This window comes from Leptopilina heterotoma, unplaced genomic scaffold, assembly GCF_015476425.1.
Source record: "Leptopilina heterotoma isolate Lh14 unplaced genomic scaffold, ASM1547642v1 Lhet_59, whole genome shotgun sequence".
Taxonomy (NCBI): Eukaryota; Metazoa; Arthropoda; class Insecta; order Hymenoptera; family Figitidae; genus Leptopilina; species Leptopilina heterotoma.
This window is the reverse complement of record NW_025111133.1, coordinates 535800-563576: the sequence shown is the minus strand read 5'-3', so window position 1 is coordinate 563576 and position 27777 is coordinate 535800. Positions and strand designations below refer to the sequence as shown.

Sequence of the window (27777 nt, the reverse complement as noted above, 5' to 3'; positions counted from 1 at the left end):
AACATTTCCATGAATATACAATAATCTCGAGAAATAAAATTTGTTCTTAGAATTAATTTTATTAAACATAACTATTTTTTACAATGTATGTTTGAACTAATATCAAACGTATTTAATTTTATAATAACCGAACCTAATGGTACGGAATTGATTACAATTAATTGTAAATACTTCTTATCGGTTTATCATTTTTTTCAACATACAGTATAAATAATATGATACTGAAAAAAAAATTCTATTAATTTCTGCTTAGCAATTATTTACAGCCTTTTCTTTTCTTTTTTTAGAAGTTTCTTCAAATTTGAATATTCGATTTCTTTCAATCTTTCATTTTTTCCTATTTTTTTAAGTATCTACAAAGTTAAAAAAGTTATTTATCTATTAAAAAAAAATGCTTGTTTTATAAACTAAATATGTTTTTAATTTGAAAATAAACTATAAAAAAAATAAATTACTTCATTCCTTCACTCTTATCTTTTTCAATGAAGCGATTTACATTCCCTAACAACTAGTGATCTAATCGAAAATATTTAACATCGCTTCCTTGAATACACACTCATTACAATCATAAATCTTACGTGTGAATAAAAGTTGTACTCATATTGATAATTTCATTTAATAGTTAAAATTAAAATTGAATTCAGGTAAGAATATTCAATATTCTTAACTCGAAAAAATTTAAGCACATCAAAGATTAATTCTTATAAACTGATAATTTCATTGAGAAACAGTTATATTATTAATACAGAATTTCTCATTTATTACATTGATGAAATCAGTTTTAAAAAATTTAATTCATTGTTCAGTTCGTGTAGATACATTTAAAATGAGTATGATTGAGCTTTTAGAATATTCTCTATTTCTACAATAAATAATTTTCGTCGACTGGTCGATGCATCTGAATGAGGTTTTGATTAAAAGAAAATTAAAAGTCTAAAATTATTTTTTGTAATTGAAACTCAAAGTCAAATATTTGTCAAAATTTTTCTCATTTTTTCAGTCAAATGTAAAATTATAATCAAAATAATAAAATAAAAACAAAATTCAAGCGAATTGTATAAATAAGAATCTCAAAAATAATACTCTTTGAAAGGATCACTTTTTAAATGTCAAAAGTTTTCAGTTTTTTTTTTCTTGCATTCTTAACTTATTTATTATGTTTAATTACTACATCAAGTTGCATCTGACCCAGAACGACAATTATGACGATACTTCGTCTTTTAATTTTATGTATAACAAATAAACAAGGAACGAACTACCGACTTGTAATTTATATTAGAGAAAACAATTGCCGCGAGCATGTCAATAATTCACTATTAAAAATTAGGTTTACAAAAAAAAATTATTTTTCCTTCTTACACGATTTATAATCATTGAAGTTTAAATTAAATCTTCCAGTAGAGAAAAAAAATGGAAGCAAACGTAATCATCTTAAAAGTATAAATACCATAAACATCTAAATTTAAATTACGCCTTTTTCCTTTGCTGCAATTTTCTTGATTATTCTCGCACAAGTTTTTTTTTTAATAAAGAAAGGTGGCGTTATTTTTCAAACAATGTAATAATTTACGAAGTGTTAGATGAGGCCACGTTTCTTCTTGTAGTCTTCTAAATTCAATGATCTGCGAGGTCCTGTGTCCTTAATATTATTTATTGGCTTGGGTAATATGCTAACAGGGTTACCTGTAAAAATTTACAACGGTCGTTAAAAATTCTTGCAAAGAAGTAAAAAAAAATTAAAACAAAAAAAACAAACAAAAAAAATAGGAAAATGGAAAGTTACTGATACTTACTTGGAATTGGCACCTCTAAATCAATTGTTATGTCGAAATTGTGAGCGCTGAATAAATCTTCAGTACTTTGCTTCTTAGGAACTTTTTGACTATTTTCCTTTTCGTTGGATGTGGAAATTTTTTCGGCAGGACGAACAGAATGTGTCGCTACTTCAGGCAAAACTTCAGGATCGTCCACTTCATCGGGTTTGTAAACCATTCTCGGCTTTGTACTACGTCTTGTAAATGGATCATCCACTGTTCTTCCTTTAGTCGCTTTTATTTCTTCCTGTAATTAAAGTAAAATTTAATAAAACTATCAAGGAGTACAAAAAACAGATAAGGTTTAAAAAATTTCCAACGTTCAAATGAACGAAATATTTTTACAAGGTTGCCACAAATATTCAATTTTATTTTTTCCTGACTTTTCTCTGATTTCCAGACTTTTTGCTGATTGATTTTGACTTTTTTCCTGAACCCAAAGAATATTCTGATTCACTCTAAAAATTATTAGATACTCAAAAAAATGTTCTAATACTTTTATACTTTTATTTGTAAATTTCTCTAAAAGTAAAGTTATTCAAAAACATCAATAACTTCTTTTTTAAATAATTATTTAATTAGATATTATTTTTTTAGTAGAATTTTTATAACTTTTGAAAATAATTCAATTTCTGGAATCATTTGTAACTTTTCAAAAATTAAATTTTATTTATTATTTTTAACTAAAATTCTTCTATCAATCTAGTATTTATGAAAATTGTAAAAATTATTCATTAAATAATTTATAAGTGATAATTTTCAGATAGTTCTTGAAAAATTAAGTTATTTAAAAAGAAATTATTGTCAGAAATAGAACAAAATTGAAGGTTTTGTATTAAAATTCGGGGTAATTTCATAGTTTACGAGGCAAACAAAAGAAACATCAAAATTCAGAGTTTTCTCATGAATTTTAAAAATTCAATTTTTTCCAGTACTTTTTCTAAAAATCACTGACGTTTTCCTGATTTCCCTGACTTTTCCCTGTTCTGTGGCAACCCTGTTTTAACAAATTAACAAATTAAAATAAATAATATTGATTAAAAATTCGAAACTACTTTTAGACTCAATATTATTAAGACGAAAATTAAAAAAGAAATAAATAGCTTTCGTTTCGTTGAAAGTTAAAAACTTTAGGGGCATTGATAATAGTGAAAAATTCTAGAATTCCTACCATAATTGCTTTTTCAGCCTCCGCCACATTTCTCCTTCGATTTCGATCGTTGATATAAGATATACTCGAGATTGATGCAGTTCTCGCTTTATCCAATTCCGAAGCTCTCTCCTCCAATTCATTGAGTTCGGAATTCAATCGAGTCGCCACTTCGTCATCACCTCGACAATTCGCCGCGTCTCTTTCTCTCATCAAATTAGCCTTCTTCATAGCATAATTATAAGGAGTTTGCTTAAATCTCTCCTTCTCTCGAATAATCTTCTCGATATCTTCCTCCTTGAATTCATAAACCATCGCCTCTTTAATATCCTTCGTCTTAAGGTCGATTTCTTCAAAAGTTGGAAGAGATATACCCTGCAGTGCACAAGTCTCTTTCCACTTGAAGAATTCCGATTCTGTGAATTCTTGATTCGAGACAAATTCCAATCGGAAAACACGCTCTTGAGCACCGTGTCGAAGTTTTAAACCCTTATTAGTGCGAGTTCCGCCTAATTGATAAATTTTTCCGGTCTCGCAAACACCACTAATTTCCGCCACTCGATACACTGGTCTTCCATTATTGTTGCCAATTCCAATTCTCACGAAGCAACCCTGAACAACTCGATCGAAAAATGGAAGATGAACGAATCTTTCCATTTTGTGGCGGGAGAGACGAATTTTGTTTAGATCCTCTTTTGTACTTACATAAATTGGTTTCTTTATTTTTGTTTTTGCACTCATTACGGATCTGGAATTTTCAAGATATGCTTTTAGTAACTGAATATAAAGGGAAAGAAAAAACAAATATTAAAATATTTACTTTTTATCGTTATCAGAGTCTGAATCTTTCTCATCACTGGAAGATGATCTACGATTGGAAACTTGTTTTGATGAATCATCTTCCGCTTCACTGTCCGACGATCCACTGTCATCGGAATAAATATCAGAAGCCTTGAGTTTCGTTTTATTTCCACCTTTATGATCGTCTTCCAATTCTTCCTCCTCATCCTTGGACTGTGCCTGTTGTTGTTCTATCCTTTGTTTTTCTTTTTCCTCTGAAAAATGGAAAATAACCTCGCGTAACAATTAAAAGAAGTTTATAAAGATCCGAATTTTCGGCACAATTTTTTTTTACCTCTTTCTTTCTTTTCTTCTCTTCTTGCCTTTAGTAGAGACATTGCGTGGAATTTTTTATCCTGCTTTTCCTCGATTGTTTTCTTTCTGTCTTTGCTACGTTCTTTTGGATCTGGTGCCCTTTCAATTTTCTTCTCCTTCTCATCGACTCCTCCCTTCTCTTTCTTTTTCGATTCCTTCTGCTTCTTTAATTCCTGTTTTTTAGCCATTCGCAGCTTCTTTTCAATTTCAAATCTTGTTTTCATTATTTCACGTTGTTCTATACGCTTGAAAATTTCTTGTTCTCGTTCTTTTTCAGTCATTTGTGCCAGTCGAGCTTGATCTTCTTCATCGCCCATCAGTTTGTCGTCATAGCCATCGTTAAATTCCTCTTGGCTTGAGTCAGAAACACTCGCATCGGAATCTGATACTTCGCCTTAAATAAAATGTGAAAAAAATTAGTTAAAAGATATTTAAGAAATTTAATGTTTGAAGAATTTTGTATTCAAATAAATATGATCTTACCTTCTTCAAGTTCAGAGACTTTGGACTCTTCTTTTTCACTGTCACTATCTTCTGAACTAGATTTGGTCATTTTTCGCTTAGATCTTTTGGCCGGAGCTTTTTTATTCTTTTTCGCCTTTCCACCTTTCGCACCCCAATCATCGTCAGAGTCCGATGTCTCAGAATCGGCAGGTTTCTTTGATGAATCATCTTCAACGGGTGATTCACTTTGTGATTTATTCTTTTTCTTCTTCGACAAAGTTAAAAGTTCCTAATTTAAAGAAAAATTAATTTTTTCTTTTTTCATCCAAAAACCTCTACTCCAAATACTTAAACAATTATTTACAAGCATATTATTTTTATTTACTAAAATTTTTTTAAACACTTCTTCTAAATTTGTATTTTCTGTTAAAATTTTTCATATTTACAAAAAGTTATGAAATTCTAACCTCAAAATATAATTATACAACTTTTAGTACATATAATGAAATACTTTCGATTCAAATCTATTTTGTATTGATTTGCAATGTTTATTCCATTTTTTCTTAATGTTCCGTAGAATCCCAACATAGAAAAACTATAACAAACTTGTATATGATTAAACGTAAGAAACATAATCAATACTTCGAAAACAAAACCAAAAACATTAAAACTAAATTTGATGAATCATTTTAATTATTCATGAAACAAATTTTTCCCGTTGGAACATAAGTTTATTTTATTCAATAATTTTAACTACTAATTGATGAATAAACAAACGATAAACCTACGGTTTTTCTTTCCCTTCTTGATAAACTTTACAAACTTTATACCATCATCATCCTATGGTGAGCGTTTCATTTAACATTATACTAATTGCAAGTAAGAATTTCCATTTATTGCGATTGAATTGTTAAATAATGTGTAAAATTAAATATAGTATCCTAATGATAATAATAGACTATTGGTTTATATTTGTGAAGAAAATTTTGTTGCGGAAAAAAGGCTTGTGTCAAATGCAGGTTATGAACTTACATTCTCAAGATCAGAGCCACTATCTCCAGAGCCACTTCCACTGCTGTCAGAGTCAATGAGAGCATTATTTTTTCTTTTAGGCATAATTTAATTGTACTTTTGAGAATAAAAGGTGTTAAATATGCACCTCACACAAAATCAAAATGTCATACGATCATACGATGCAACCACAAACGAGCACAAACGAGGGAAATAGCAGTAAGAAGAGAATTGCAGCAAAATGAATATAGGAATGTAATTACACTCTGAAGTTTGCCTAATAATATCGATATGTCAAAAATCGAAAATTGGGAAACTTTTTTTTATAAAATTACTGCCATTGGATAGAGCAAATTAATAATTTATAACGAACCAATCAGAAGTCTGCATTATTGAAAAGTTACCTTTATATTTCAATCGTGATTCGGCTTTCATTTGAATCAGGTTAGCCAACAAGGGGGTGCTAAATTTTAAATTTCTTTTTATGTTAAATATTTATTTTCATATAAATAATTAGATGGAAATAAAGAAATAATAGGAATAAATTAGTGATTATATGGATAATTTTCTTAGAATATGAAAAGTAGGGGTACAATTCATTTTGACACGGAGTCACGGACGATACGGATTTCAAGGTTGGTAGCATATTGTGCATATGTTCACTACATGCAACAACCGTTTGAGGTTTGACGTTCAAGTTCAATGGCGATTGGCGCGTGCATGTAGTTTTTGTTTACAAAACGAATTTATAAATAAACAGACTACCTTTCTGGGTATGGTCAGAAAGTATATTTAAGTTAAGTGCTTTTTTGTGAAAAAGTGTTAAACAATATTATTTGACTCATGAGGAAACTATGATAATGCCAGTGCTGTCGGGCGGATTTGGTGAACAAATAGAGGTTAAGATTTTGAATTATGCTCTTCTTTTATTCCGAGAATAAAAACATTAATATGCATCTTTATTATTTAGGATTACGAGGTTCTAAATTTATTGGGAAAAGGTGGTTTTGCCAGTGTTTACAGAGCAAAATGCCTTCGAAGTGGCATGGAAGTTGCGATCAAAATGGTGAGAACGATATTTTTATTATCTTGAAATTACAACTGTCAAGGCTATTTTTTTCAATCGCACTTGTTGATTGAGCGATCGATAAATTATGTTTATTGGCATTTTTCTTAACAGTGAAACTATTTAATTGAAAGAAAATTTAAATACTAAATTTAGCACCGTCTCTGATGGTAGAATTATATTCCTAGAACTAAAAACTTATAAATACTACATTTAATTAAATGAATATTAATTTTTATCGAATGAAATTGAATAGATCGACAAAAATCTAATGCAAGCAGCTGGGATGCTGGGTAGAGTGCAACAGGAAGTATCAATTCATTCTAGTCTAAAAAATCCTGCAATTCTTGAAGTATATACATTTTTTGAGAATTCCAACTACGTTTATTTAGTTCTCGAATTGTGTCACAATGGAGAATTACAACGGTATCTTAAAATGCAGGGCTTGCTTCCCCTGAATGAAGAAAGTGGTTCGTACATTTGTAAATTCTTAAATAATTAAATTGAATTTCACAGTTTTTTTTATAAATAAAAATTCATTTGCAGCTGGACATATAATTAAACAAGTTGTTCAAGGATTATTGTACCTACATTCTCATCAGATACTTCATAGAGACATGTCTTTATCAAATTTATTGTTGACGAAGAATATGCAAGTTGTAAGTATTTATATTAATTTAAAACAAAATCTTTAAAACAATTTTAATGGAAAAAATCATTGAAAAACTTTAATTTCTAAACTTTAATTCTCTAATCGTAAATTCTTCAAAGGATAAGAAGTTAACAATTGAAATTTATTAATATTTAAAAATTGAAAATGAGTATTTTAATTAATTATTTAATTTTTCAAACAGAAAATAGCAGACTTTGGTTTAGCTACGCGATTAGTGCGACCGGATGAGAAGCATTTGACAATGTGTGGAACTCCAAACTACATATCGCCAGAGGTAAATAATTATATTTTTTTTATTATCGCTGTAAAAACAATTGTCAAAAATTGTTAAATTTAAATTTATCGAATTGAATCGTTTTTTAAATTTACAGGTGGCTACGAGATCTTCACACGGTTTAGAAGCGGATGTATGGGGACTGGGTTGTATGATGTACACATTATTAGTGGGCAAACCGCCTTTTGACACTGACGCTGTTAAAAGTACATTGACTCGTGTTGTTATGGCAGATTATAAAATCCCCTCTCACCTATCGGCAAATGCAAAGGATCTCATTGATAAATTACTCAAAAAGAATCCAAAGGAGAGAATTAGATTGCGAGATATTTCCAAGCATCCATTTATAGCGACTCTTGCAAAGTCTAAAATATTTGGTGTAAGTTACGTTTTTTAAAATGAACCCAAATGGCAAGTTTCGTAAAAAATTAAACATAAATATAAAGTATAAACTTTAAAATTAAATATTTTAATGTATTTTAATAATTGAATAATTCAATTAATTAATAAGTTAATAATTAATTTCTGATGTTTTACTGAATTGATAAAATTACTTTTAGGGTAAAGGAAGTATGTCTTCTGACTCTGGTCTCGGTTCTTCAGGCCGAATGTCTTGTGCAAGTGGACAAATGCGACTGCGTTCGCGATCTGAGGAAAGAACTTCCTGTACTCCCTTGTTACCTAATTTTTCTTGTGGCCGGGGATCAAGTGCAACCAGTGAACCTGTTGGCAAAAATCATTCTTCCAATCGTCTTAAACGTTCCGATTCTTGTCAGGTGAAAAATTCCGTTCTTGCCGGAATACCTCTGCCTCCAAAAAGTAGAATTTTCTCGCTAGTTGACGACAGTGGTCTAATGCAAGAACCTAGAAATGTTCAAGTAAGTCAGAAGCAAAAGAAAAAGGAACGTGCAACCGAAGAAGCTGGAGAATCCAGTCAGAATGGTTCCAGTAAATTGTCAGTCCCTCCTCTCGATTCACGAAGACTTCCTCCGACCAGGCACAAGACAAACAAAGGTCTCTTCACTATTCTTGAAAATGGAGAAGTGTGCATTGAGTTTTTGAAGAAAAAAGGATTAACGGTAAGGTTTTACTTTATTTTTTAATTTTTTTTCTTTTTTTTTAATTTTTTAAATTCCTGTTGACTTTTCTTTTTCTTATTTCTTTTCACTTTTTTCCTCTTTTTACTTTCTTTTCACTTTTTTTCCTTTTTTAATTTCTTTTCACTTTTTTTACTTTTAAATTGAAGAAAAGTAATTTTTCTAATTTTCTGTTCAGGAGAAAATAACCGAAGTGTGTCGAATATCGAACGATGGACTGCGAATTTGTTTATACAGTGTCGATCATCAAGAAGCGGAATCGTCGCCCTTGCCAATGCCACCTCAAGGAGTGGACAGTATTTATTCCTACGAGACATTGCCATTACGGCATCACAAAAAATATCTGTATGCTGCCCGTTACGTAAATATAGTTAAAGCAAAAACTCCTAAACTAACCATTTACACTGCCAAATCGAAGTGCTTATTTATGGAGAACAGTCCTAATCCGAATTGCGAAGTACACTTCTACGATGGCATTAAGGTACGAATCTACTTTAAATACTTTACATAAAATTAAATAAAATAAATATTTAAATTTATTAAATAAATATTTAAATTTGTTTCATAAATATTTAAAATTATTTAATAAATATTTAAATTTATTTAATAAATATATTTCATTATTTCAATATTAGGTACTGCAAGCGAATGGTATTATAAAAGTACAAGAAAAAGAAACGATTTACGAAGAAACAAAAGTTCCACCACACCTAGAAAATTATTTGAATCATTATTCAGATTGCTACAAACATTGCCTTGTCGTGGAAGCAAATTTTACTTCTTTGGAAAATGCGACCGGATTTTCCTTTTTTCCTGCAATTATTGGTCGTAAACCACCATCGGCACTGACGGACTCGCCCTGTTTGCGGGGCAAAGAAAATGTATCTACTGCTATGAATAATCTACCAGTCGTAAGTGTCTGTCTTAATTTTTTCGAATTAATTAAATTTGCTCTGATGTTATCATCGTCGCTAAGAGTAGAAAAATATTTTTTTTTCTGGTACAAAATTTTTTTTCTTAATTTTCTCTTTTTGTTTACAGATACCCTCTTTTAATGCAACTTGTTCTGTGGCATCGACAACAGTGAGCCGATCAAAACGTTCAAATTCGGTTCAAATGTCCTTTTCGGACGTAAAAAAAGTTATGGTCCCAGGTGTTGGAGTAACGACTCAGTTACCGTCAGGTGACATCAGAATAGACTACAAGGATGGATCTGCTATTACTGTAAGTATCTTTCAGTGAAAACTATTGATTCATAAATTTACTTGAATATTGAATTTAATAGTTTTAATTTAAAATAATATTGAAAATTAATATTTAATTTAATGGTTGTAATTTAAAATAATATTGAAAATTAATATTTAATTTAATAATTGTAATTTAAAATAATATTGAAAATTAATATTTAATTTAATAATTGTAATTTAAAATAATATTGAAAATTAATATTGAATTTAATAGAATTTTTCTCTTAAATCCTAGGCCAGTCCGCAAAGTTTTGGAAGTGGAATTATTTACCAAAGCTGCAATGGAAGTATAACAAAGTACAACCACAATCGACAAAATGTAGATATACCATTTACTGTGAGGGAAAAGCTCAAACATTTGCCAATTGTTATTAAGTGCCTCGTTCAGACTAAACATAAAACAATAAGGTAGATTTTAAGTAAAAACTGTCAGATCTAATTTAAATAGTTTTAAAAAATACTCGAGAACTTTATTTTTTTATTTTTAAATAATACTCGAGAAATAAGTAACTGAAGATATCAAAAACGAATGAAAAAAAAAATATGAAGAAAGACAATCTATTTTAATATAGATACAATCTTTTTTTTCGAGAGAAAGGTGATTTTATACATATATTTAAATTTGCAAATGGATTAAATTACCATACACGTAATTTAATTTTATTTGCGCCACATAACAATAAAGACAATAATTTTAGTTTTCTATTTGCAGTTCGCTTTTAACTTTCCTTGACAGTTTGATTGAAATTATAATATTCGTATTTTTTTTCGTTACCAATGAATTTTTTGGTAAAACTTTATGTGCATTATTGTCTTGCGATATCAATAATTGTTATTTTTATATTATGCAAGCAAAGAAGACACGAGACCAGAGATAGCGAATTTATAAAAATGAAAAAAGAAAATGTGATTTTCATTTGATCGTATTTTTTTTATATTTCAAATCAATTTTTGTTTAAATTAATTGAAAATAAGATGTAAGGAATTTAGGAATTTTTTATACAAATTCTCACGTCATTTTTATAAAATGGTGTTAAAAATATTTCCGAAATAATACAAATCGATATTAAAATTTGTATATTTAATAATTTTAAACAAATTCTTTCAATTTATTAACATAGTTTTAATTTATCTTCAAAAAAAAAAGAAAAATTAAATTAAAATTCAAAATTATATTCGAAAACAAAGAATTTGTATATAATCATTCCTAAATTCTGAAATTTGAAAAGATTTAATGAAAATTTTCTTTTAAACTATAAACACTTTGTAGTTTTTAATTAAAAATTACAATTGTGTTGTGCTCAATTAGTAAACATTTTAACATAATTTAAAAAAAATTTTATTTTATTTTATAGTCCTGAAAAAATGTACCTATCTACTCATTGAAATAAAATGAAAGTGACTAATGTAATTTTTATTTTTTTTATCTAATTTAAATAAGTTATGGTTTAAAAAAAATGAACTCATCTCTAATAAAGAATGATTTAATCCTGAAATAAATTAGATATAATTAAGGTTGTAACCTTGTTTCAGGTCTGCCTTGTTTATTATATATTTAGGTACAATTATTAACATGCCGTTCCGTGCACTTGTGTAATTAATTAATAATTATATTGGATTACTTGGTTTAAAATCCCACTCTTTTTGCTTCCTTTTTTTCTCTCGTAATCTATATGGAATGTCATGTCATGTCTATATAGTGATGAAATTAAAAAACACACCGCCATGTTTTAGTTTAATGGTGTGGAAGTGGAATGTTATGTTGTTCTGCTCTTCATTGCAAGAGCAAGTGAATGAAGTGAATGGAGAAGAGAATTTCGAACAACAAATAACTAAAGAGATTGAAAAGAATCAAAAGGTATTTGAATAGAAAAAGTATATACGAAGAAAAGTGACAGAAACTCGGAAAATCATTCATTGGAATTTCTATGGAAAAACCTGTCTTTGTTAACTTTGTAGCGTCAATGTTGTGAATTTCAATTATTTCCAAATTGAAAATTTTATAATATAAAAATATATAAACAGTGAAAAAGAGAAAAAGGAGTAAAAATTATTAAAAACGAAGTCTTGTAATTGTAAATTACGTGAGTGTGTGACTTTTCGAGGTAAACAAAGAGTTGTTTACAGGTTTGACGTGACAAAGAAAGATTGGGTCTGGCCAAAAAGTTTTAATTTACGAGTGGGATGTCATTTACTAACCAGGATACTCCAACGTCCAATTACTGCCTTAATTGAAGAGATTCAAAGAGATTTTTAACAGTTTATTTTGCAGACGAGGGTTTATTTACGAAACTCTCGTTCCAGTGTCAACATAACCTTAAAAAGCTGTTGCTTTTTAGAAAAAATGGGTAAGTTTTATTCACTTCCTAATATTTTGACATAAGGTTACGTTTAAAGTGTTAAATAAGTGTAGGACTGTATTTCCTATAATCTTTTTTCCTTATCTTACTCACCTGATGATACGAAAGAGAGAATACAAGTTCGCTTGTTAATACAGTGATTCATAGCGTGTCAGTCATCGCTTTCATTCCTAAATGTAATTAAATTTCCTTTATTGTATTTTATATTTCAATTGTACAATCTTAAATGTTTAAAAATGGCTAGTCGAAATAATTATCGAAGACCTCAGACTTTAGATTTAAGTGGTACAATGCCCCTTCGGCAAAAATTTTCTAGTTCTGTTAGTGTTGATAGATTTTCAGAGTATAGTCTTCACGCTGAATATCGGCCAGAAAAAAGTTGTAGTGAGTTTGAGTGATTCGCCTTGTTTTACAGTTTCTTTAATTTATTTTCTTCCTTTAATTCTTTTATTTAAATTGAACATTAAACTTTTGAAAAGTTTAATGAATTTCGAAACTAAGATTAATTAATAATAATAATAATTGAAATTAATATTAATAATAATGGTGTTTTTCAGGTAATATGTGCAATGATTGTATGGCTCGCGTGCCTTACGCGACCCTTATAGCCACAATTATGTGCTGTTTGGGTGTCGGAATATTTTGTGGCACAATGTACAGAGGTGCTACGCTTTCATCTCTGATGATGGACCAGGTAATTGTTTTTTTACAAATAAACGAATTTTTTTTCTTTTCTTTTTTTTAAAAAAATGACTGTTTTTAGAAAACTGACTATTCTTTTTTGAAAACAGGTTTTCAATTTTCGGCTCGGATGGCTGGAGGCTGTGCAATTAATTTTCGCAACGATTGGAGCGTGCATGGCTGCCTTGGGCTTTATGATCTTGTGTGTTGGTTGCCTAGCCACTGGAGCGACGAGACATAAAGTATATCGTGCTTGGAGATCTAGAGTTGGCGGAAGAATCTCCTGTGCAGTTGTAAGTTTTTTTTAAATATTTATATAGGTCGCAAAAACCTCTTATTCTTATTTTATTCTCATTTCTTACATTTTACATTTCTCATTCTCATTAAAAGTATTTAATTTTCTTGATTATTTCTTTCAGTTCATGACCGTTACCTACATTCTGCAATTGGGTTGGCTTTTGATTTTTGCTTTCATGGTGATCACCACTTTTGTTTTCACGACCTTCTGGAATTTGTGTGGTAACGAACGTGTGAAAAGTTTGGAACAATGCATTGATTTCTCTCAGTTCAGTAAGTATATTATCGGGAAATATTATATTCACTAATTACAGGCTTCACACTCAATAATTAATTTTAAAAAAGTATCCAAAAGTAACTTTAATAATACTTAAAAAAGTAGCTATCGAAAATTAATTTTAACGAATAAAAAACAAAAATTGTTTTGGTCGATTCACAAAAATTTGATTCAGTATTACCCTCACTGTTTCCTGATTTCAATAAAAACTATTTATTTTTATTCTAATCCTGCTGAGAACTTTAATTCTAAATTTTTGAAAAATTCAATTATTTTCTAAATTTTTATCCTAAACAATGCGATTGTGTTTAAAAGTAAACAAATACAATTATTGAATAAAATTTAATTTTAATTGTTCACAGAAATTAAAAAAATAATTAAGTATTGAAGTCAACGAATTAAGAAAATTAATAAATAATTTTTCAATGTAAAAATTTAAATGTTACTACAGTTTTGCAACAATTAAAATTTTCAACGATTTCCATTTTAATAATCTTTTAAAACTTAGTTATTTCTAAAAAAAAATCGTACTAGGAAAGCTTTTAATATTCAATTATTCTCTAAATATAACTTTTTTTATTTTAAATAATTGAATAATTATGAAGAATTAAAGAAAGAATTTATCAATTTTTAAAAAAATTATTGAATTTCTGAGAAGAATTTATCAATTTCTTAAAAAATTATTGAATTTCTGAGAAGAATTTTATTATTTATGAAAATAATTGAATTCTTTCGAAGAATTTTATTATTTATGAAAATAATTGAATTCTTTCGAAGAATTTTATTTAACTCTTTTTAAATAATTAAATTACCGTGAAAATTTTATTATTTGGGGAAATAATTGAATAATTGTAAAGAATTTTAATTCTTCAAAGATTACAAAAATTTATTAATTTTTCAAGAAATAATTCAATTTTTTAAAAGAATTTTATTATTTATGAAAATAATTGAATTCTTGGAAAGAATTAAAGAAAGAATTTATCAATTTTTTAAAAGATAATTGAATTTCTGATAAGAATTTTATTATTTATGAAAATAATTGAATTTTTGCGAAGAATTTTATTTAATTTTTTTTTTAAATAATAGAATTCTCGTGTAAAATTTTATTATTTGAGAAAATAATTGAATAATTTTATAATTCTTCAAAGAATTCAAAAATTTATCAATTTTTGAAAAAATAATTGAATTTCTTAGAAGAATTTTATTATTTATGAAAATAATTGAATTCTTGCGAAGAACTTTATTTTATTGTTTTAAATAATTGAATTCTTGTGAAAAATTTTATTATTTGTGTAAATAATTGAATAATTGCGAAGAATTAAAGAAAAAATTTGTCAATTTTTTAAAAAATAATTAAATTTCTCAGAAGAATTTAATTATTTATGAAAATATTTGAATTCTTTCGAAGAATTTTATTTATTTCTTTTTTAAATATTTGAATTCTCGTGAAGAATTTTATTATTTGGGAAAATAATTGAATTCTCGTGAAGAATTTTATTATTTGGAAAAATAATTGAATTCTTGTAAAGAATTATTTTATTGAAATTTTTAAAACCAGGTAATTGAATTCTTAAGAAGCATTTTATTATTTATTCGAAAATAATTGTATTCTTGTCTGGAATTTTATTTAAATTTTTATAAATAATTGAATTTTCGTGAGAAATATTACTATTTTTCGACAAAAGTATTTTTACCATGAATTTTTTAAATTATTAAATCATGATTTTTTTTAGGTTTCATGTTTCCGAGTAAAATACGACCGGAGGATTTAAAAGTGTGTGGAGCACAGGAAATGAAACTATTCTGCAAAGATTACGTGGAGAAGGCGGTACCAATGTTCATTTTGGCAACAGTAGCAGCAATGCTGGTCGTTTTGAGTTTAATACATTATTTAATGTGCCTCTCGGCGAATTATGCACATATTCGTGATCACGAAAAATTCCAAGAATTACAAGAACTTCAATTTCTACAAGATCCCAGTGATCCCGATTCTCCTCAACCAGGAATGGGAACTTTGAGCTCGCATCATCGTGATAAAGATAGATTTTAGGATACGGCCCGCGAGATCTTCATGAATCCCTAATAAGCCTAAATACTCTTCTAGGATTTAAGGGTGAGTTGCTCTTTAGCGATCGATCTGTCTCTCTATCACTCTCTACACTCTATTATCTCCGATTGCGCTATTTTTGCGAAAGTTTAAAACAAAAAAAAAACAACTATGGGGTTGTATGATATTCAAAATGAACCAAAAAAACGAAACAAGAAAATAAATTAGTTAATGTGTTTGGTTAATACTTTTGTTATATCATTCAACCAGTGGAGGAAAAATTCAACTCCGCTCATAGGTCGCTAAATTGTTGCGGTGTTTTCACTAACCAGAGGATCTTGCGGGAACACTTTTAATGCCGTCCATTATTTGAGACTATTTGAAAAGAAATTAATATTCTAAAATAAAAATTATAATATATATGTATATAAGCGCCAATATTTGATAAGGTTACATATCGATTTATTCGGTAACAATTGAACACTCACTGGCGCAATTTGTTGCATTTCCTATACAAGCGCATTTAAATTTCAGATTGAATATTGAGCAGCTTGCATCAATTTATTTTTTTTACTCAGTATTAACAGTTTCATTGACAGAATGACACTGAAAAAAATTTATTTGATTCAAATAACCGATTAATTGACTATTATCAATTAAATATTTAATTGAATCAAATAATATTTATTGGAGACAATTAAATGCTTTAATTCATATTTGAACCAATAATTTCAGTATTTGAAGCAAATATGAATTGAACCATTAAATTGACTCCAATAAATATTATTTGATTCAAGTAAATATTTAATTGATTTAATTGATAATAGTCAATTAATCGGATATTTGAATAAAATAAATTTTTTTCCAGCGTAAAATTCTTGTCCTGTTAGAAATAACTTGAGTCCTAAACGAAAATACATTCCATAGCTGAGATTAAGAAATCAACTTTTTCCATTGTTTACGATAAGTGATAAACTGTGAGCTTACAGCGAAAACGATACTTCGTCTATAAAAAAAAGTCGAAAGTCTTTTTCAACGATTCTATAGTTTTTTAATGTAGTAAAAAAACAAAAACTAAATTTTTTGTGTTTGAAAAACAAAAATCATTTGATAAAGAGAATTTTATATATACATTATTTTTTATCTATAGAATAATTTTTTAAGTGTGTCTTTTTACGTTTTTATATATATTGTTAGAACGTCACCATTAGATTAAGTTTCGTCGTTTATAGCACATTTCAATTGTTTCGCTCAAAAAAAAAAAATTTGACAATATTAAGCGCTCAAGATTTTTTTTAAGCACAAATTGTGCCAAAATTTTACGGAAAAGAAAATCTTTGAGATTTAAGTCTATATGAAAAAATTATATTCTTTGTAATTGTTTGTTTTTTTCGGGCAAGTGTAAAACACTTCAAATTTATGAAGACTATTTAGATAATAGGAATGAATGGTATAATGTTAATTGTAGAACGAACATATCGATTATATAAAAAATTATGTATTGTTTATTTTAATACATCTATGAAAGGATTATTTAAATGTTAGCAGATGTGCGTTTATCGCTCCCGATACGAATACTGTTTATTATTAGATAAATCTATCAAGTATCGGGACTGATTTCTAAAAAGAACTATATTATGCTTACATATTTAAATTATTGTAAGTTTACTGCAATAAAAATAATTTTCTCAAAAATGGAAAGTTCTTTTTTTTGAAAAATTTTTCTACAAGTATTTTTTCGCAAAAATGTAGTTTCTTTTTTCAAAAATTTTTTTACAAGTATTTTTTCTATACTTTTCATTGTTTTACAATAAAGAAAAAAAACCTCATTTATTAAGTAAACATAATTTTTTATTTTGTACAGAATGATTTACAGAAATGACAAATTGACAACTATTTACAAATATTGATATACTAATATAAAAATTAGTCTTCTTCGAATTGAAGGTCAAGTTCTAAGTCCAGAAAATTCACTTCTTGAAATGTATTAATTAAAGTATATCTCGAGAAAATCATGTACAATTTACGAAACCAAACGTATTGAGATTTATGTTGTTTCATGGCTTTCTGTAAGGAGAAGAAGATTAGTTTACTTTTTTCGTTGGCAGGGCTCGAACCAGTGAAAGTATTTAAAAATACGGACTTTACGGAACAAAAATGAAAAAATACGAACTTTACGGACCAATTATTGACAAAAATATAAGTCCGAGTCAAATAAGAGAACATTTTACTTAAAACTATAAATTAAATTTTTCATAATTATAAAACATGAAGATATTGATAACTCCGAGTCTTCGACTCGAAGTCATCGATATCTTCATGTTTTATAATAATAAATAAATCTATTTTTATCAGACATTTTTACTAGAATTCAATTATTTAAATACAAAAATCAATAATTTATTGAATAATTGAATGGTTCTTAAAATTCAATTCTCATAAAGAATTTTATCAATAAATTTTTAAATAATTGAATTCTATTGACGAATTTTAAGAAAATTTTTAAGAATAATTACATTTATCGAGAACTTTGATAATAATTGTATTAAAGATAATTGAAATTCTGCGATGAGTGAAAATAATCCTAAAAAGAATTTTATTATTTATGAAAATAATTGAATTCTTGCGATGAATTTTTAAAAGATTTTTAAAAATAATTGAATTACTGACAAAAATTTTATTATTTATGAAAATAATTGAATTGTTTTGGAGAATTTTAATATCATTTTTTAAAAATAATTATATTTCTGAAAAGAATTTTATTATTCATAGAAATAATTGAATTCTTTTGAATTTAAAAAAATTTTCTAAAATAAGTGAATTCTTTTGAAGAATTTTATTAAAATTTTTAAAAATAATTGAATTCATGAGCAGAATTTTATTATTTATGAAAATAATGAACTTTTTTCAAAAAAACTGACTTTTACAGACTTCTATCAAATTTATGAACCTAGTTCGAGTCCTGCGTTGGGGAAAAATTTAAATTTTTTACCTTTATGTATTGTCTTTGATCATATGTCACTATATACCAATAGGAAGCAGACAGCAAACTAATTGGCAGATCGAGTATTTGTGTATATTTTCTTAAAATATTTACACTTTCCAACACGTATAATTTACAATCTAGAAAAATTAAATTTAGAATTAGAATCAGAATACGTTATGAAAAATCAATTTTGAATTTTGAAATTGTAGAAATAAAATACTAACAGGCGGGAACTTTTTTGTCCATGCACAACGATGCCATTCCATAGAAAAGAGATATATGATTTTTATGTTTGCTAACTCCAAATTTATCAAAAGTTATAACTGCATTTATTTTATAGAGTTCAATAAAGTGTAAAATATTATCTGCCACCAAAGTTTCTGGCCATTGTACCCTTGCATCATCAGGTAATTCTGTGTACCTGAAAGTAATTAAAATTTTATCTTTTGAATTTAATTTCAGCAAAATTAAGTGAAATAGCTGCGACTATATTATAGCTAGAAGCAATAAATAGTGTCAAAAACAGTACTTGCATTGTAACAGGTTTCTTTTACGAACTTATGAAGACATTTTTTATGAGCGAAAGAAGAAAACTATTTACAACATTTTTCATGAGTTAATTTCCAACTCAATAAAAATTGAATGATCTTTCAAAGAGCAAGCAAAAAAGAAAAAGAAAGCAGGATTCTACAATTGGATTCGATAACTCACATTAAAATTGTAATATTAGCTTCTGATATACCCAATTCTTTCGCACAAGCCCAAAGCTCCTCTTTTCTTTTCTTATTTCCACCTGAAAGAACAAAACTCGAAATTTTAATACTCAATTTAAAAACAGAAAGAAATAATAATAATTTAATTTCAATTCTTGCTTATAAATTAATATATTAAAAAAATTTGAAACTACTTACCAGTGGTAAAGCAAAGAAGATAAATCTGGCTAGCTTTCATTTTCACCAACCAGTAAATGAGAGGTCCAAAGAACATGACCTCATCGTCAGGATGTGCTATTACGAGCAATAATCTGTTTGGTGGACCTGGTATTTGCCATGCTTTATGATTCACTTGTTTTAAAACAAAATAAAGAAATACACAAGTGCAGATGTAAGCTACGAATGCTATTAAAAGTTGCCACGAGATCTCAGTTATGTACCACCACCAGTACAAAATAACATCGTTAATAAAATGAATAACAGAGTCTAAATTTATTAAATTCTTTAAACTAGACATTCTAATAGAATTCTCTAAAAAAAGCCCTTCTATTCGCTATGTCATAATTTTAAAACGAAAAAATAATTCGATTTATAATTCTGTCGCAAAATTATTTTTCCCAAACAACAAAAAAGAATATTTTTGAGGTTATATCGTTACGTGTCATTTAAGAAGAAAATATCCTTTTATCCTCCAGAAATATTGTCATTGTTCAATTTGGTACGTATAATTCGAATAATTCGACTTTTCTTAAAGTCAAAATTATTATTCCAAAAACTGCTAACAAAAAATATCAACAATATTTATAATTTTCGAGGTTCGAGGCTTTCGAGTATTAATACAATATTCATACCGTCTCATCAGGAATGGTGATAATCTACTAGACACTAATAGATTTCTATAATCGTTGGACTTGACAAAAATATTTAATTGACATTATTATTTTATTTTTTTTATTAATGTAGAAAAAATTAATTTTTCTATTCTTCTGTTCACTTGTGCAATCAGCTGATTCAGGACTTCGTGAAGTTAGCACTAGATTGCGCACTAGGTCCTAAAATGTTACGAGCGACTACCATCTCGCTCGTTAACTTTCGATATATCGATTTACGAGTTATCGAAGCGCGAAATTATAACATTTCGTTAATAAACTCAATTATTTTAGTATTTTCTCACGACTTTAGACAAATATTGACGAGACTAAACAAGAAAGTTTGACTATTGTAAAATATAATACTTACGGTTTAATAGTTCCCAAATTCCGAATATGTATCTGAAAATCAACATTTCTTAGAATTGTCATAAATCAAGTAGAATAGCGAAAGAAAATGTAATCTCTAGTTTCTTTAGTGTCATAAAACCGAGAAACCCTCGAAAAGAATATAAAAAATATCTCAAGTGTCCTTTTCTATAGGACAATGCAACATGTGTTTACCATACTTGTGACCACAGAAATGGCTTCGAAAAGTCACGTACACATAGACTTTCATTATGCGACGAAACTTAATTATCAATTGTATAATATGAACGTTATGAACAATTAACAACAATATTATATTGTTGCTAATAGTGCAGCATGAATGTATTATTTGAAAATGATATTATTAGTAAACTTTATCTGATTGATTGTTGTAATATTATGGTATAGGATATGTACATATGTATGTGTATGTATGTATGTGTGTATATGTATGTATATATATATATATATATGTATATATATGTATGTATATGTGTATGTATGTGTATATATATGTGTATATATGTTTGTAACGTATTGATATAATAATAATATTATATTATGATACATTATCAAATTGGTTATCGTTATAATTGTTGTTTATATTTAAATATGATGAGTGCAGTATAAGAGATTTATTGTTACTAGATATGATGTAAATAATTAATAATTGTGTAATTAGTGTGAATGCAAAAGGGTTATGTTCACTTGTTGTGATACATGTTTTCAATACATAGAGTATGTTTATACGTGTATTAGTGCAGTGCAGTGTTAGTGTTGTGATTCTAAAAACTTCATAGACTTTACAAACTCTATAACAGGGCATGCGCAAAGATTCTGCCATGGACCAAGGGATAAATGCTCCCTCACGAATTCAGTTCTATTTTGGAGTTCTTTCGTAACGGACTTCAGAGTAGTCCCAAAAATAGCCTTAAGAATAACTTCGACTTGTGTAATGTTTGACTTTAATATATAATAAATGTATTGGGTTTACTCGTGAAATGAGTCGGATTAATAATTAATTGATATTAATATTAATTATTAATTGATCTTTCTTATTTTCGAGGTTTTTCCCTCCGTTTTAACGGAAATTAACTTGTTTTATTTTGAATATTTCCGCCTTCCTTTTCAAAGGATTAAACCAAGATTGAACATCGAATCAAATCGCGGATTTTACGCCTGCGCGTAAATAACGTAAATCCGCACGTAACAAATTGGGGGCTCAACGTCGGGATCTTGGTGCGGAAAAATTTAAATTTTTGCAAATTTTGTGACTTTTATTCGAAATTTTATGTGAATTTGAACTTTAAAGAACAATAGTGAAAATAACAAATATTACGGGTTGTAAATCTAACAGTGTTAAAATTTTAAGGAATTTCATAAAATAAACTATAAAACAGTGTAAATATTAACATTTTTGTGTACCATGAACATTTCGAGAAAAATTTGAGACTAATGAATTAATCAGTGATATAAATGGAAGTGAAATATTCAATCTTTTTACTTTGGACATCATGGAATTCATCTGGAGAACCAAACTACAAATTCAAATTGTTGTGGTGGATTAAATATTGTTGCTGTATTAGGACGTCGAACGAGTGTCAATTTTAATAATAAAAATAAATTTTAAAAAACTTTATTCAACTGGGAGTATCCTGTTATCCTGCTTTCCTGAGTTCTGTACTTCGAAGAGATGCTGATACCTGATTTTTCCTGAACCAATGAATTGGATTTTCAATATTTTTTTTTGAGCGGACTTCTGCAAGGTCAACCAACTACAAGAAGAATTGTTTCCAAAAGTAAGAAGAATATAGTGGAAAAGTGTGTGCGCGAAAGAATTTCAAATTTTGAAATTATGGTCATTTCGTTGTGAAGTGCGTGAAACGTAGTGTTTTGGAATAATAAAATAAAGGTATGGTTAGCGTATGATTATGAAATTATAGATTATAATTTGTCTCTTCTGAGGTTATGATTTTTACACTATTTAAAGGTATAATTAAGAAATTTTTTGGAAAGTTTTAAAATTTCCGTGTGAAACAATTAGTTTTCTTATTTTTGCTATTTAATAAATTATTTAGATGCATTTTTATTTTTGTGATAATTGAGTATTTCATAATTGACATATGTATTTTATAATAATTAATATATTATTGTTTTGTTGAGTCTAAATTAAATGTGTTGTGTTAGTTAAAAATTTGATATAGTTAGTATATAGTCAAACTAATTAGGCAATAATTATTGTTTTTATTAAATATTTAATTGTCAAATTATTTAAGATATAGAAAATTTAATATTGATATTTTTAAAATGATAAAAATGGTTTATTTTCAATTTTGAATAATTAGAATACTTATAAATTAAGAAATATTTTATATATTTTTATGTTTACATTTTTATTTAGTCAATTGTTGTATAATACGAAGTACTTTAAAATATTTTAATAATATAAAATGACACTAATTCTCATTTTTGTAACTACAATATTTTCGAATTAGTTTTTCTAAATATTTTTAATTCTGTGAATTAACATCTTTCTTATTAATTTAAATAATAGATTGTTGTATTTAAAATGTTGAATTAATTAAAATTTTTTTAGTATTTTTCTTAAGTTGTCAGAATTAATTGTTTTTACGATTGTATATAATTGATTTAAGGTAAAGTCTAGAAGAGACAAATGGTGTGAATGAATTAAAAATTTTGTGAATAATATTAATGAATATATGATTGTGAATATTCCGTACATTGTGGTGAAATTAATGCAAATAATGGAATTTTATTGTAATGTAAAAATGACGTGACATGACAAAGACAGACATATTTTTGAACTGTTTTATGATATTTTTAAACAGACAATTTTAAAGGCAACAACGCAATTTCTTTTACTTCCACGGCTGTTTTCTCTATCTCTACAAGTGTCAATTTAATTTTTAAAACTTTGTCCGAAATATTCAACCCTTAATGTCACGAAAATACCTGACTAATCAATGAAAATTTGTTTAGTACATACCAATTTCCTTTTTAAAAGATAAGCACTGCTTTACATGCAAAGAACCTGATTATTGCACAAAAAAAGGGCATCTCTCTTTCTCTTGTTTTAATGCGCTTCAACGTTATTATTTTCCACTTAATGGGTGTTAGAAAGGGTGTTTTGAAACCTTGAAAGTCTGTTGTATTACATGTATATGGCAGAAAGGCAATTTATTCATATTAATACCGAGGATTTTGGTATTTCTTCATTTGAAATTTTGGGAATGGAATTTTTGCACGAGAATTCTGCCTCCTTTAGGGTTTCAGAATGAAGAAATTATCCTTGATCTTCCACCCTTGAGACACACGAACGAGGGAAAATATTCCTTACCGCGAGATCTAATAAGTCCTTCTGTTTAAGTAAAGAAAGAAAGTTTAAAGAAAGATTTTTATTCTTTTTAAACGTATTGAAATCAATAAGAAAATTTGAAAATTGTACTTTGAAGAGGGGAGAGTTGTTGACAATTTTGGTATCATTTTGGAAGATTTGAATCTTTATAATTCGGGGTGTCTGACGTGTGAGAATTTATTTACAACAGAAAATTCTAGAAATTGACGGAAATTTTAAATATAAATGCAATTTGAAAAGTTTCATTAATTTGTAAAAAAAAAAAAATTTTAAGAACATTTATACTAAGCCTTATATTCTTCAACAAATTTTTAAGAAAACATATATCAGCAATCAAACTAAGTTTCAGTCTACATTTTAAGTTTTGATAAACATATTATAATTAGTTTTGCAGAGGAAATAAACAAACATATGTTTTGCTTTTCTATGCACCAAATTTTGAGTTATATATGAATTAAAGAATATTTTTTTTTTTCATTTTAAAAGTATACCTGTTTTATGTATAACTTAAACTATATTAAATCTAGACAATTTCACCGAGATAAGAAAGTTGTTCTCTCATTAAGGTTTGAATAATGTTGAGAAAAATAATTGTTTTTAAGTTTATCTAAAATTTTAATATATCTAAAATTAAAATCTTTTCAATTAGGTACGATTATTTTAATCCTCATTTTAATTTTTATTGTTTTAATACTCAATTTAATATATTTAGAATATTAGAAATTAATAAATAAATCTGAGAATTCTAGAGTCAAAATTCACTGGACACCCTGCAATTTCGGTGAGACCCTTGCGAATTGTGTGTTCTACTTGGCATGGTATACCAATTGACAACAAACGACTTGACAAAAGAAAAATCAATTAGTTTGGATTTATTTTGCACGAGGTGACACGTTCTATGAACAAAACACCTGTGTTTTATTAATTATTTTTACAAAACATGACGAAGGACGAAAGGCCGGGTAGAACCATGCAATTGCTCGGAGTCAAATAAAATTAGCGAACCAATTTAAGGTTTTGATGCAATGGACGGTTTATTGGTTCTGGGGATATGTGACCGCGAGACCGAGACAAAAGGTAGAATGTTGATGAGGACGGCCTCGGCACGGAGTCACAGGGTAGTGGTGAGTCTGGCCAGTAATCACACTACTAGAATTAATAAAGGTGATGTGGATAGCATTAGCCGGGAGTCACGCTACAGAGGTCGGGAAAGACATGAGAACAAAAGGGCCAGTGTTCAAAAGGGTCGTCTCGTGGTTTCGTTCCCAGATAAGGTTGAGTGGCCGTCGCATTGATAAACATTCAAAATGAAAATTTGAATTGTAATAGGAAACTGGAATTTTCATAACTCTCTCTTCAACCTTTCAATTCTCCTTGTAAAATAAGAACATTTTTCTAATAGTTACATTCACCCGAATCCACCACCTGCGAACATGGCATGTGTTGCCTAGAGGTCAAGGGTGGTGAGGATGGGGATGGTGTTTGTCGAAATCGTGAAAAGTATTTTAACGTAAAGTGGGTATTGGTCCCTAATCAGAAAATTTACAATGTTATTTTAAATGCTTCCATAACTATAAGAGAGGTTGCTAAATAAACTTAGTTTTGAACTTCATTTTTAAAAAAGAAAAGCCCTTTCTTTATGACCGTTTTACTATTTGTATAAACGAAGACATTTTCTTAAGTCAGTGACATTTTTATAAAACCGATTCTGTGTCAGCAGGCTAACTACCTGCAATACAGGACTCTTTTTTTTCATCATCCTCTTTAAGGGGGAAGGGGGTGTCGAGCAACTGGGACTTGCTCGTACCATGTCTTTCAATTTTCACCTTTTTTCCCTTCTTTCTTACCCCCTCAAAAATTTTCACTGTGAAAAAGTAGAAAAGAAAATTATTTCTTTTGATGTTCTGTATGAAATTATTTTAAAAATTATGGAATATTTACAGTAAAATAAAAAGAAAATTTTCCTTTCATTTTTAGATCTTCTCTCCTATTCTTGAACTTAAAAGACAAGTTAGAATCAATCTAATAATTATATCTCAATTTTTGTAGTTATGATTGTTTCAGAAAATAAATTTTAGGTTATTATAGACAAATTTAAAATAAACAAAAAAATTTTTAAATACCCAAGCGAAATTTCTTTTATAATTTTCTTGCGAAAATTCTCTTTAAGGGGGAAGGTGTTACGAGCGACTACCATCTCGCTCGTTAACTTTCGATATATCGATTTACGAGTTATCGAAGCGCGAAATTATAACATTTCGTTAATAAACTCAATTATTTTAGTATTTTCTCACGACTTTAGACAAATATTGACGAGACTAAACAAGAAAGTTTGACTATTGTAAAATATAATACTTCACGGTTTAATAGTTCCCAAATTCCGAATATGTATCTGAAAATCAACATTTCTTAGAATTGTCATAAATCAAGTAGAATAGCGAAAGAAAATGTAATCTCTAGTTTCTTTAGTGTCATAAAACCGAGAAACCCTCGAAAAGAATATAAAAAATATCTCAAGTGTCCTTTTCTATAGGACAATGCAACATGTGTTTACCATACTTGTGACCACAGAAATGGCTTCGAAAAGTCACGTACACATAGACTTTCATTATGCGACGAAACTTAATTATCAATTGTATAATATGAACGTTATGAACAATTAACAACAATATTATATTGTTGCTAATAGTGCAGCATGAATGTATTATTTGAAAATGATATTATTAGTAAACTTTATCTGATTGATTGTTGTAATATTATGGTATAGGATATGTACATATGTATGTGTATGTATGTATGTGTGTATATGTATGTATATATATATATATATATATGTATATATATGTATGTATATGTGTATGTATGTGTATATATATGTGTATATATGTTTGTAACGTATTGATATAATAATAATATTATATTATGATACATTATCAAATTGGTTATCGTTATAATTGTTGTTTATATTTAAATATGATGAGTGCAGTATAAGAGATTTATTGTTACTAGATATGATGTAAATAATTAATAATTGTGTAATTAGTGTGAATGCAAAAGGGTTATGTTCACTTGTTGTGATACATGTTTTCAATACATAGAGTATGTTTATACGTGTATTAGTGCAGTGCAGTGTTAGTGTTGTGATTCTAAAAACTTCATAGACTTTACAAACTCTATAACAGGGCATGCGCAAAGATTCTGCCATGGACCAAGGGATAAATGCTCCCTCACGAATTCAGTTCTATTTTGGAGTTCTTTCGTAACGGACTTCAGAGTAGTCCCAAAAATAGCCTTAAGAATAACTTCGACTTGTGTAATGTTTGACTTTAATATATAATAAATGTATTGGGTTTACTCGTGAAATGAGTCGGATTAATAATTAATTGATATTAATATTAATTATTAATTGATCTTTCTTATTTTCGAGGTTTTTCCCTCCGTTTTAACGGAAATTAACTTGTTTTATTTTGAATATTTCCGCCTTCCTTTTCAAAGGATTAAACCAAGATTGAACATCGAATCAAATCGCGGATTTTACGCCTGCGCGTAAATAACGTAAATCCGCACGTAACAAAAAAAATCTTTTTAGTTTAAAGAAATGATTATCACAAAATATTTTAAAAAAAGTGTGTTTAAAAACTTTAAATTTAAAGAATATTGTCACTGTTGTTAATAACAAACGAGAGAATATAGTAGTTTTTTATTACGAATATTTATTTTCAGTTTGAATTTTCGCGCCACTGTGTAGAAGTTGCGTAAAAACAAATGCGCTGATATATTTGTTTTTTTTATAAAAAAAATACTAAATAGTTGTTTATTTTAACTGAATATTCGTATTAGTTACGTAATTTCTAATTAATTAAAATGGAAA

The 27777-nt window shown here is 27.8% G+C and overlaps 4 protein-coding genes across 8 annotated transcripts; 2 read left to right on the top strand and 2 right to left on the bottom strand.

Moving 5' to 3' along the window:
* Positions 1–39: 39 nt before the first annotated feature.
* LOC122509030 (RNA polymerase-associated protein Rtf1) lies at positions 40–5816 on the bottom strand. The gene is made up of 7 exons (XM_043622773.1): positions 5596–5816; positions 4603–4852; positions 4100–4513; positions 3785–4019; positions 2986–3712; positions 1794–2061; positions 40–1683 (listed from the first exon to the last, which is right to left on the bottom strand). Exons 1-7 carry the CDS (start codon positions 5677–5679, stop codon positions 1577–1579), a joined length of 2085 nt encoding a protein of 694 aa, XP_043478708.1. The 5' UTR covers positions 5680–5816; the 3' UTR covers positions 40–1576.
* Positions 5817–6248: 432 nt separating this feature from the next.
* Positions 6249–10823, top strand: LOC122509029 (serine/threonine-protein kinase PLK4). Its single transcript, XM_043622772.1, has 11 exons — positions 6249–6473; positions 6545–6640; positions 6897–7110; positions 7187–7299; positions 7495–7587; positions 7685–7966; positions 8148–8666; positions 8863–9165; positions 9320–9595; positions 9726–9908; positions 10167–10823. The coding sequence occupies exons 1-11, from the start codon at positions 6429–6431 to the stop codon at positions 10341–10343; spliced, it is 2301 nt and encodes a 766-aa protein (XP_043478707.1). The 5' UTR covers positions 6249–6428; the 3' UTR covers positions 10344–10823.
* An 806-nt stretch (positions 10824–11629) lies between these two features.
* LOC122508957 (neuronal membrane glycoprotein M6-b) lies at positions 11630–17288 on the top strand. Of its 2 annotated transcripts, XM_043622651.1 has the most exons (6): positions 11630–11789; positions 12059–12279; positions 12849–12985; positions 13083–13265; positions 13392–13542; positions 15280–17288. In XM_043622651.1, exons 2-6 carry the CDS (start codon positions 12276–12278, stop codon positions 15594–15596), a joined length of 792 nt encoding a protein of 263 aa, XP_043478586.1. In that variant the 5' UTR covers positions 11630–11789; positions 12059–12275; the 3' UTR covers positions 15597–17288. The 2 variants fall into 2 exon arrangements, with proteins under 2 accessions (XP_043478586.1, XP_043478585.1); XM_043622650.1 differs by lacking the exons at positions 11630–11789; positions 12059–12279 and adding an exon at positions 12426–12675.
* A 134-nt stretch (positions 17289–17422) lies between these two features.
* Positions 17423–20299, bottom strand: LOC122508931 (N-acetylglucosaminyl-phosphatidylinositol de-N-acetylase). Of its 4 annotated transcripts, none has more exons than XM_043622609.1 (7): positions 20144–20299; positions 19951–20067; positions 19491–19643; positions 19291–19372; positions 18804–19000; positions 18586–18716; positions 17423–17660 (listed from the first exon to the last, which is right to left on the bottom strand). In XM_043622609.1, the coding sequence occupies exons 2-7, from the start codon at positions 19955–19957 to the stop codon at positions 17520–17522; spliced, it is 711 nt and encodes a 236-aa protein (XP_043478544.1). In that variant the 5' UTR covers positions 19958–20067; positions 20144–20299; the 3' UTR covers positions 17423–17519. The 4 variants fall into 4 exon arrangements, with proteins under 4 accessions (XP_043478544.1, XP_043478545.1, XP_043478542.1 ...); XM_043622610.1 differs by having other exon boundaries at positions 19951–20070; positions 20144–20296; XM_043622607.1 differs by having other exon boundaries at positions 19491–20067.
* Between the last annotated feature and the right edge of the window lie 7478 nt (positions 20300–27777).

What these genes read in the sequence shown, in the direction of transcription:
- LOC122509029 (XM_043622772.1), top strand. Translation starts at nt 6,429, where the DNA reads ATGATAATGCCAGTGCTGTCGGGCGGATTTGGTGAACAAATAGAG. An exon ending in TGACGAAGAATATGCAAGTT is followed by an intron (nt 7,300 to 7,494) that starts GTAAGTATTTAT and finishes TTTTTCAAACAG; the next exon opens with AAAATAGCAGACTTTGGTTT. An exon ending in CAAACTACATATCGCCAGAG is followed by an intron (nt 7,588 to 7,684) that starts GTAAATAATTAT and finishes TTAAATTTACAG; the next exon opens with GTGGCTACGAGATCTTCACA.
- LOC122508931 (XM_043622607.1), bottom strand. Translation starts at nt 19,809, where the DNA reads ATGTCTAGTTTAAAGAATTTAATAAATTTAGACTCTGTTATTCATTTT. An exon ending in TCTTCTTTGCTTTACCACTG is followed by an intron (nt 19,373 to 19,490) that starts GTAAGTAGTTTC and finishes TTGTTCTTTCAG; the next exon opens with GTGGAAATAAGAAAAGAAAA. An exon ending in GGACAAAAAAGTTCCCGCCT is followed by an intron (nt 18,717 to 18,803) that starts GTTAGTATTTTA and finishes TAATTTTTCTAG; the next exon opens with ATTGTAAATTATACGTGTTG.
- LOC122508957 (XM_043622650.1), top strand. Translation starts at nt 12,528, where the DNA reads ATGGCTAGTCGAAATAATTATCGAAGACCTCAGACTTTAGATTTAAGT. An exon ending in TCGGCCAGAAAAAAGTTGTA is followed by an intron (nt 12,676 to 12,848) that starts GTGAGTTTGAGT and finishes GGTGTTTTTCAG; the next exon opens with GTAATATGTGCAATGATTGT. An exon ending in CATTGATTTCTCTCAGTTCA is followed by an intron (nt 13,543 to 15,279) that starts GTAAGTATATTA and finishes GATTTTTTTTAG; the next exon opens with GTTTCATGTTTCCGAGTAAA.
- LOC122509030 (XM_043622773.1), bottom strand. Translation starts at nt 5,679, where the DNA reads ATGCCTAAAAGAAAAAATAATGCTCTCATTGACTCTGACAGCAGTGGA. An exon ending in AGTCTCTGAACTTGAAGAAG is followed by an intron (nt 4,514 to 4,602) that starts GTAAGATCATAT and finishes ATTTTATTTAAG; the next exon opens with GCGAAGTATCAGATTCCGAT. An exon ending in AGAAGAAAAGAAAGAAAGAG is followed by an intron (nt 4,020 to 4,099) that starts GTAAAAAAAAAT and finishes TCCATTTTTCAG; the next exon opens with AGGAAAAAGAAAAACAAAGG.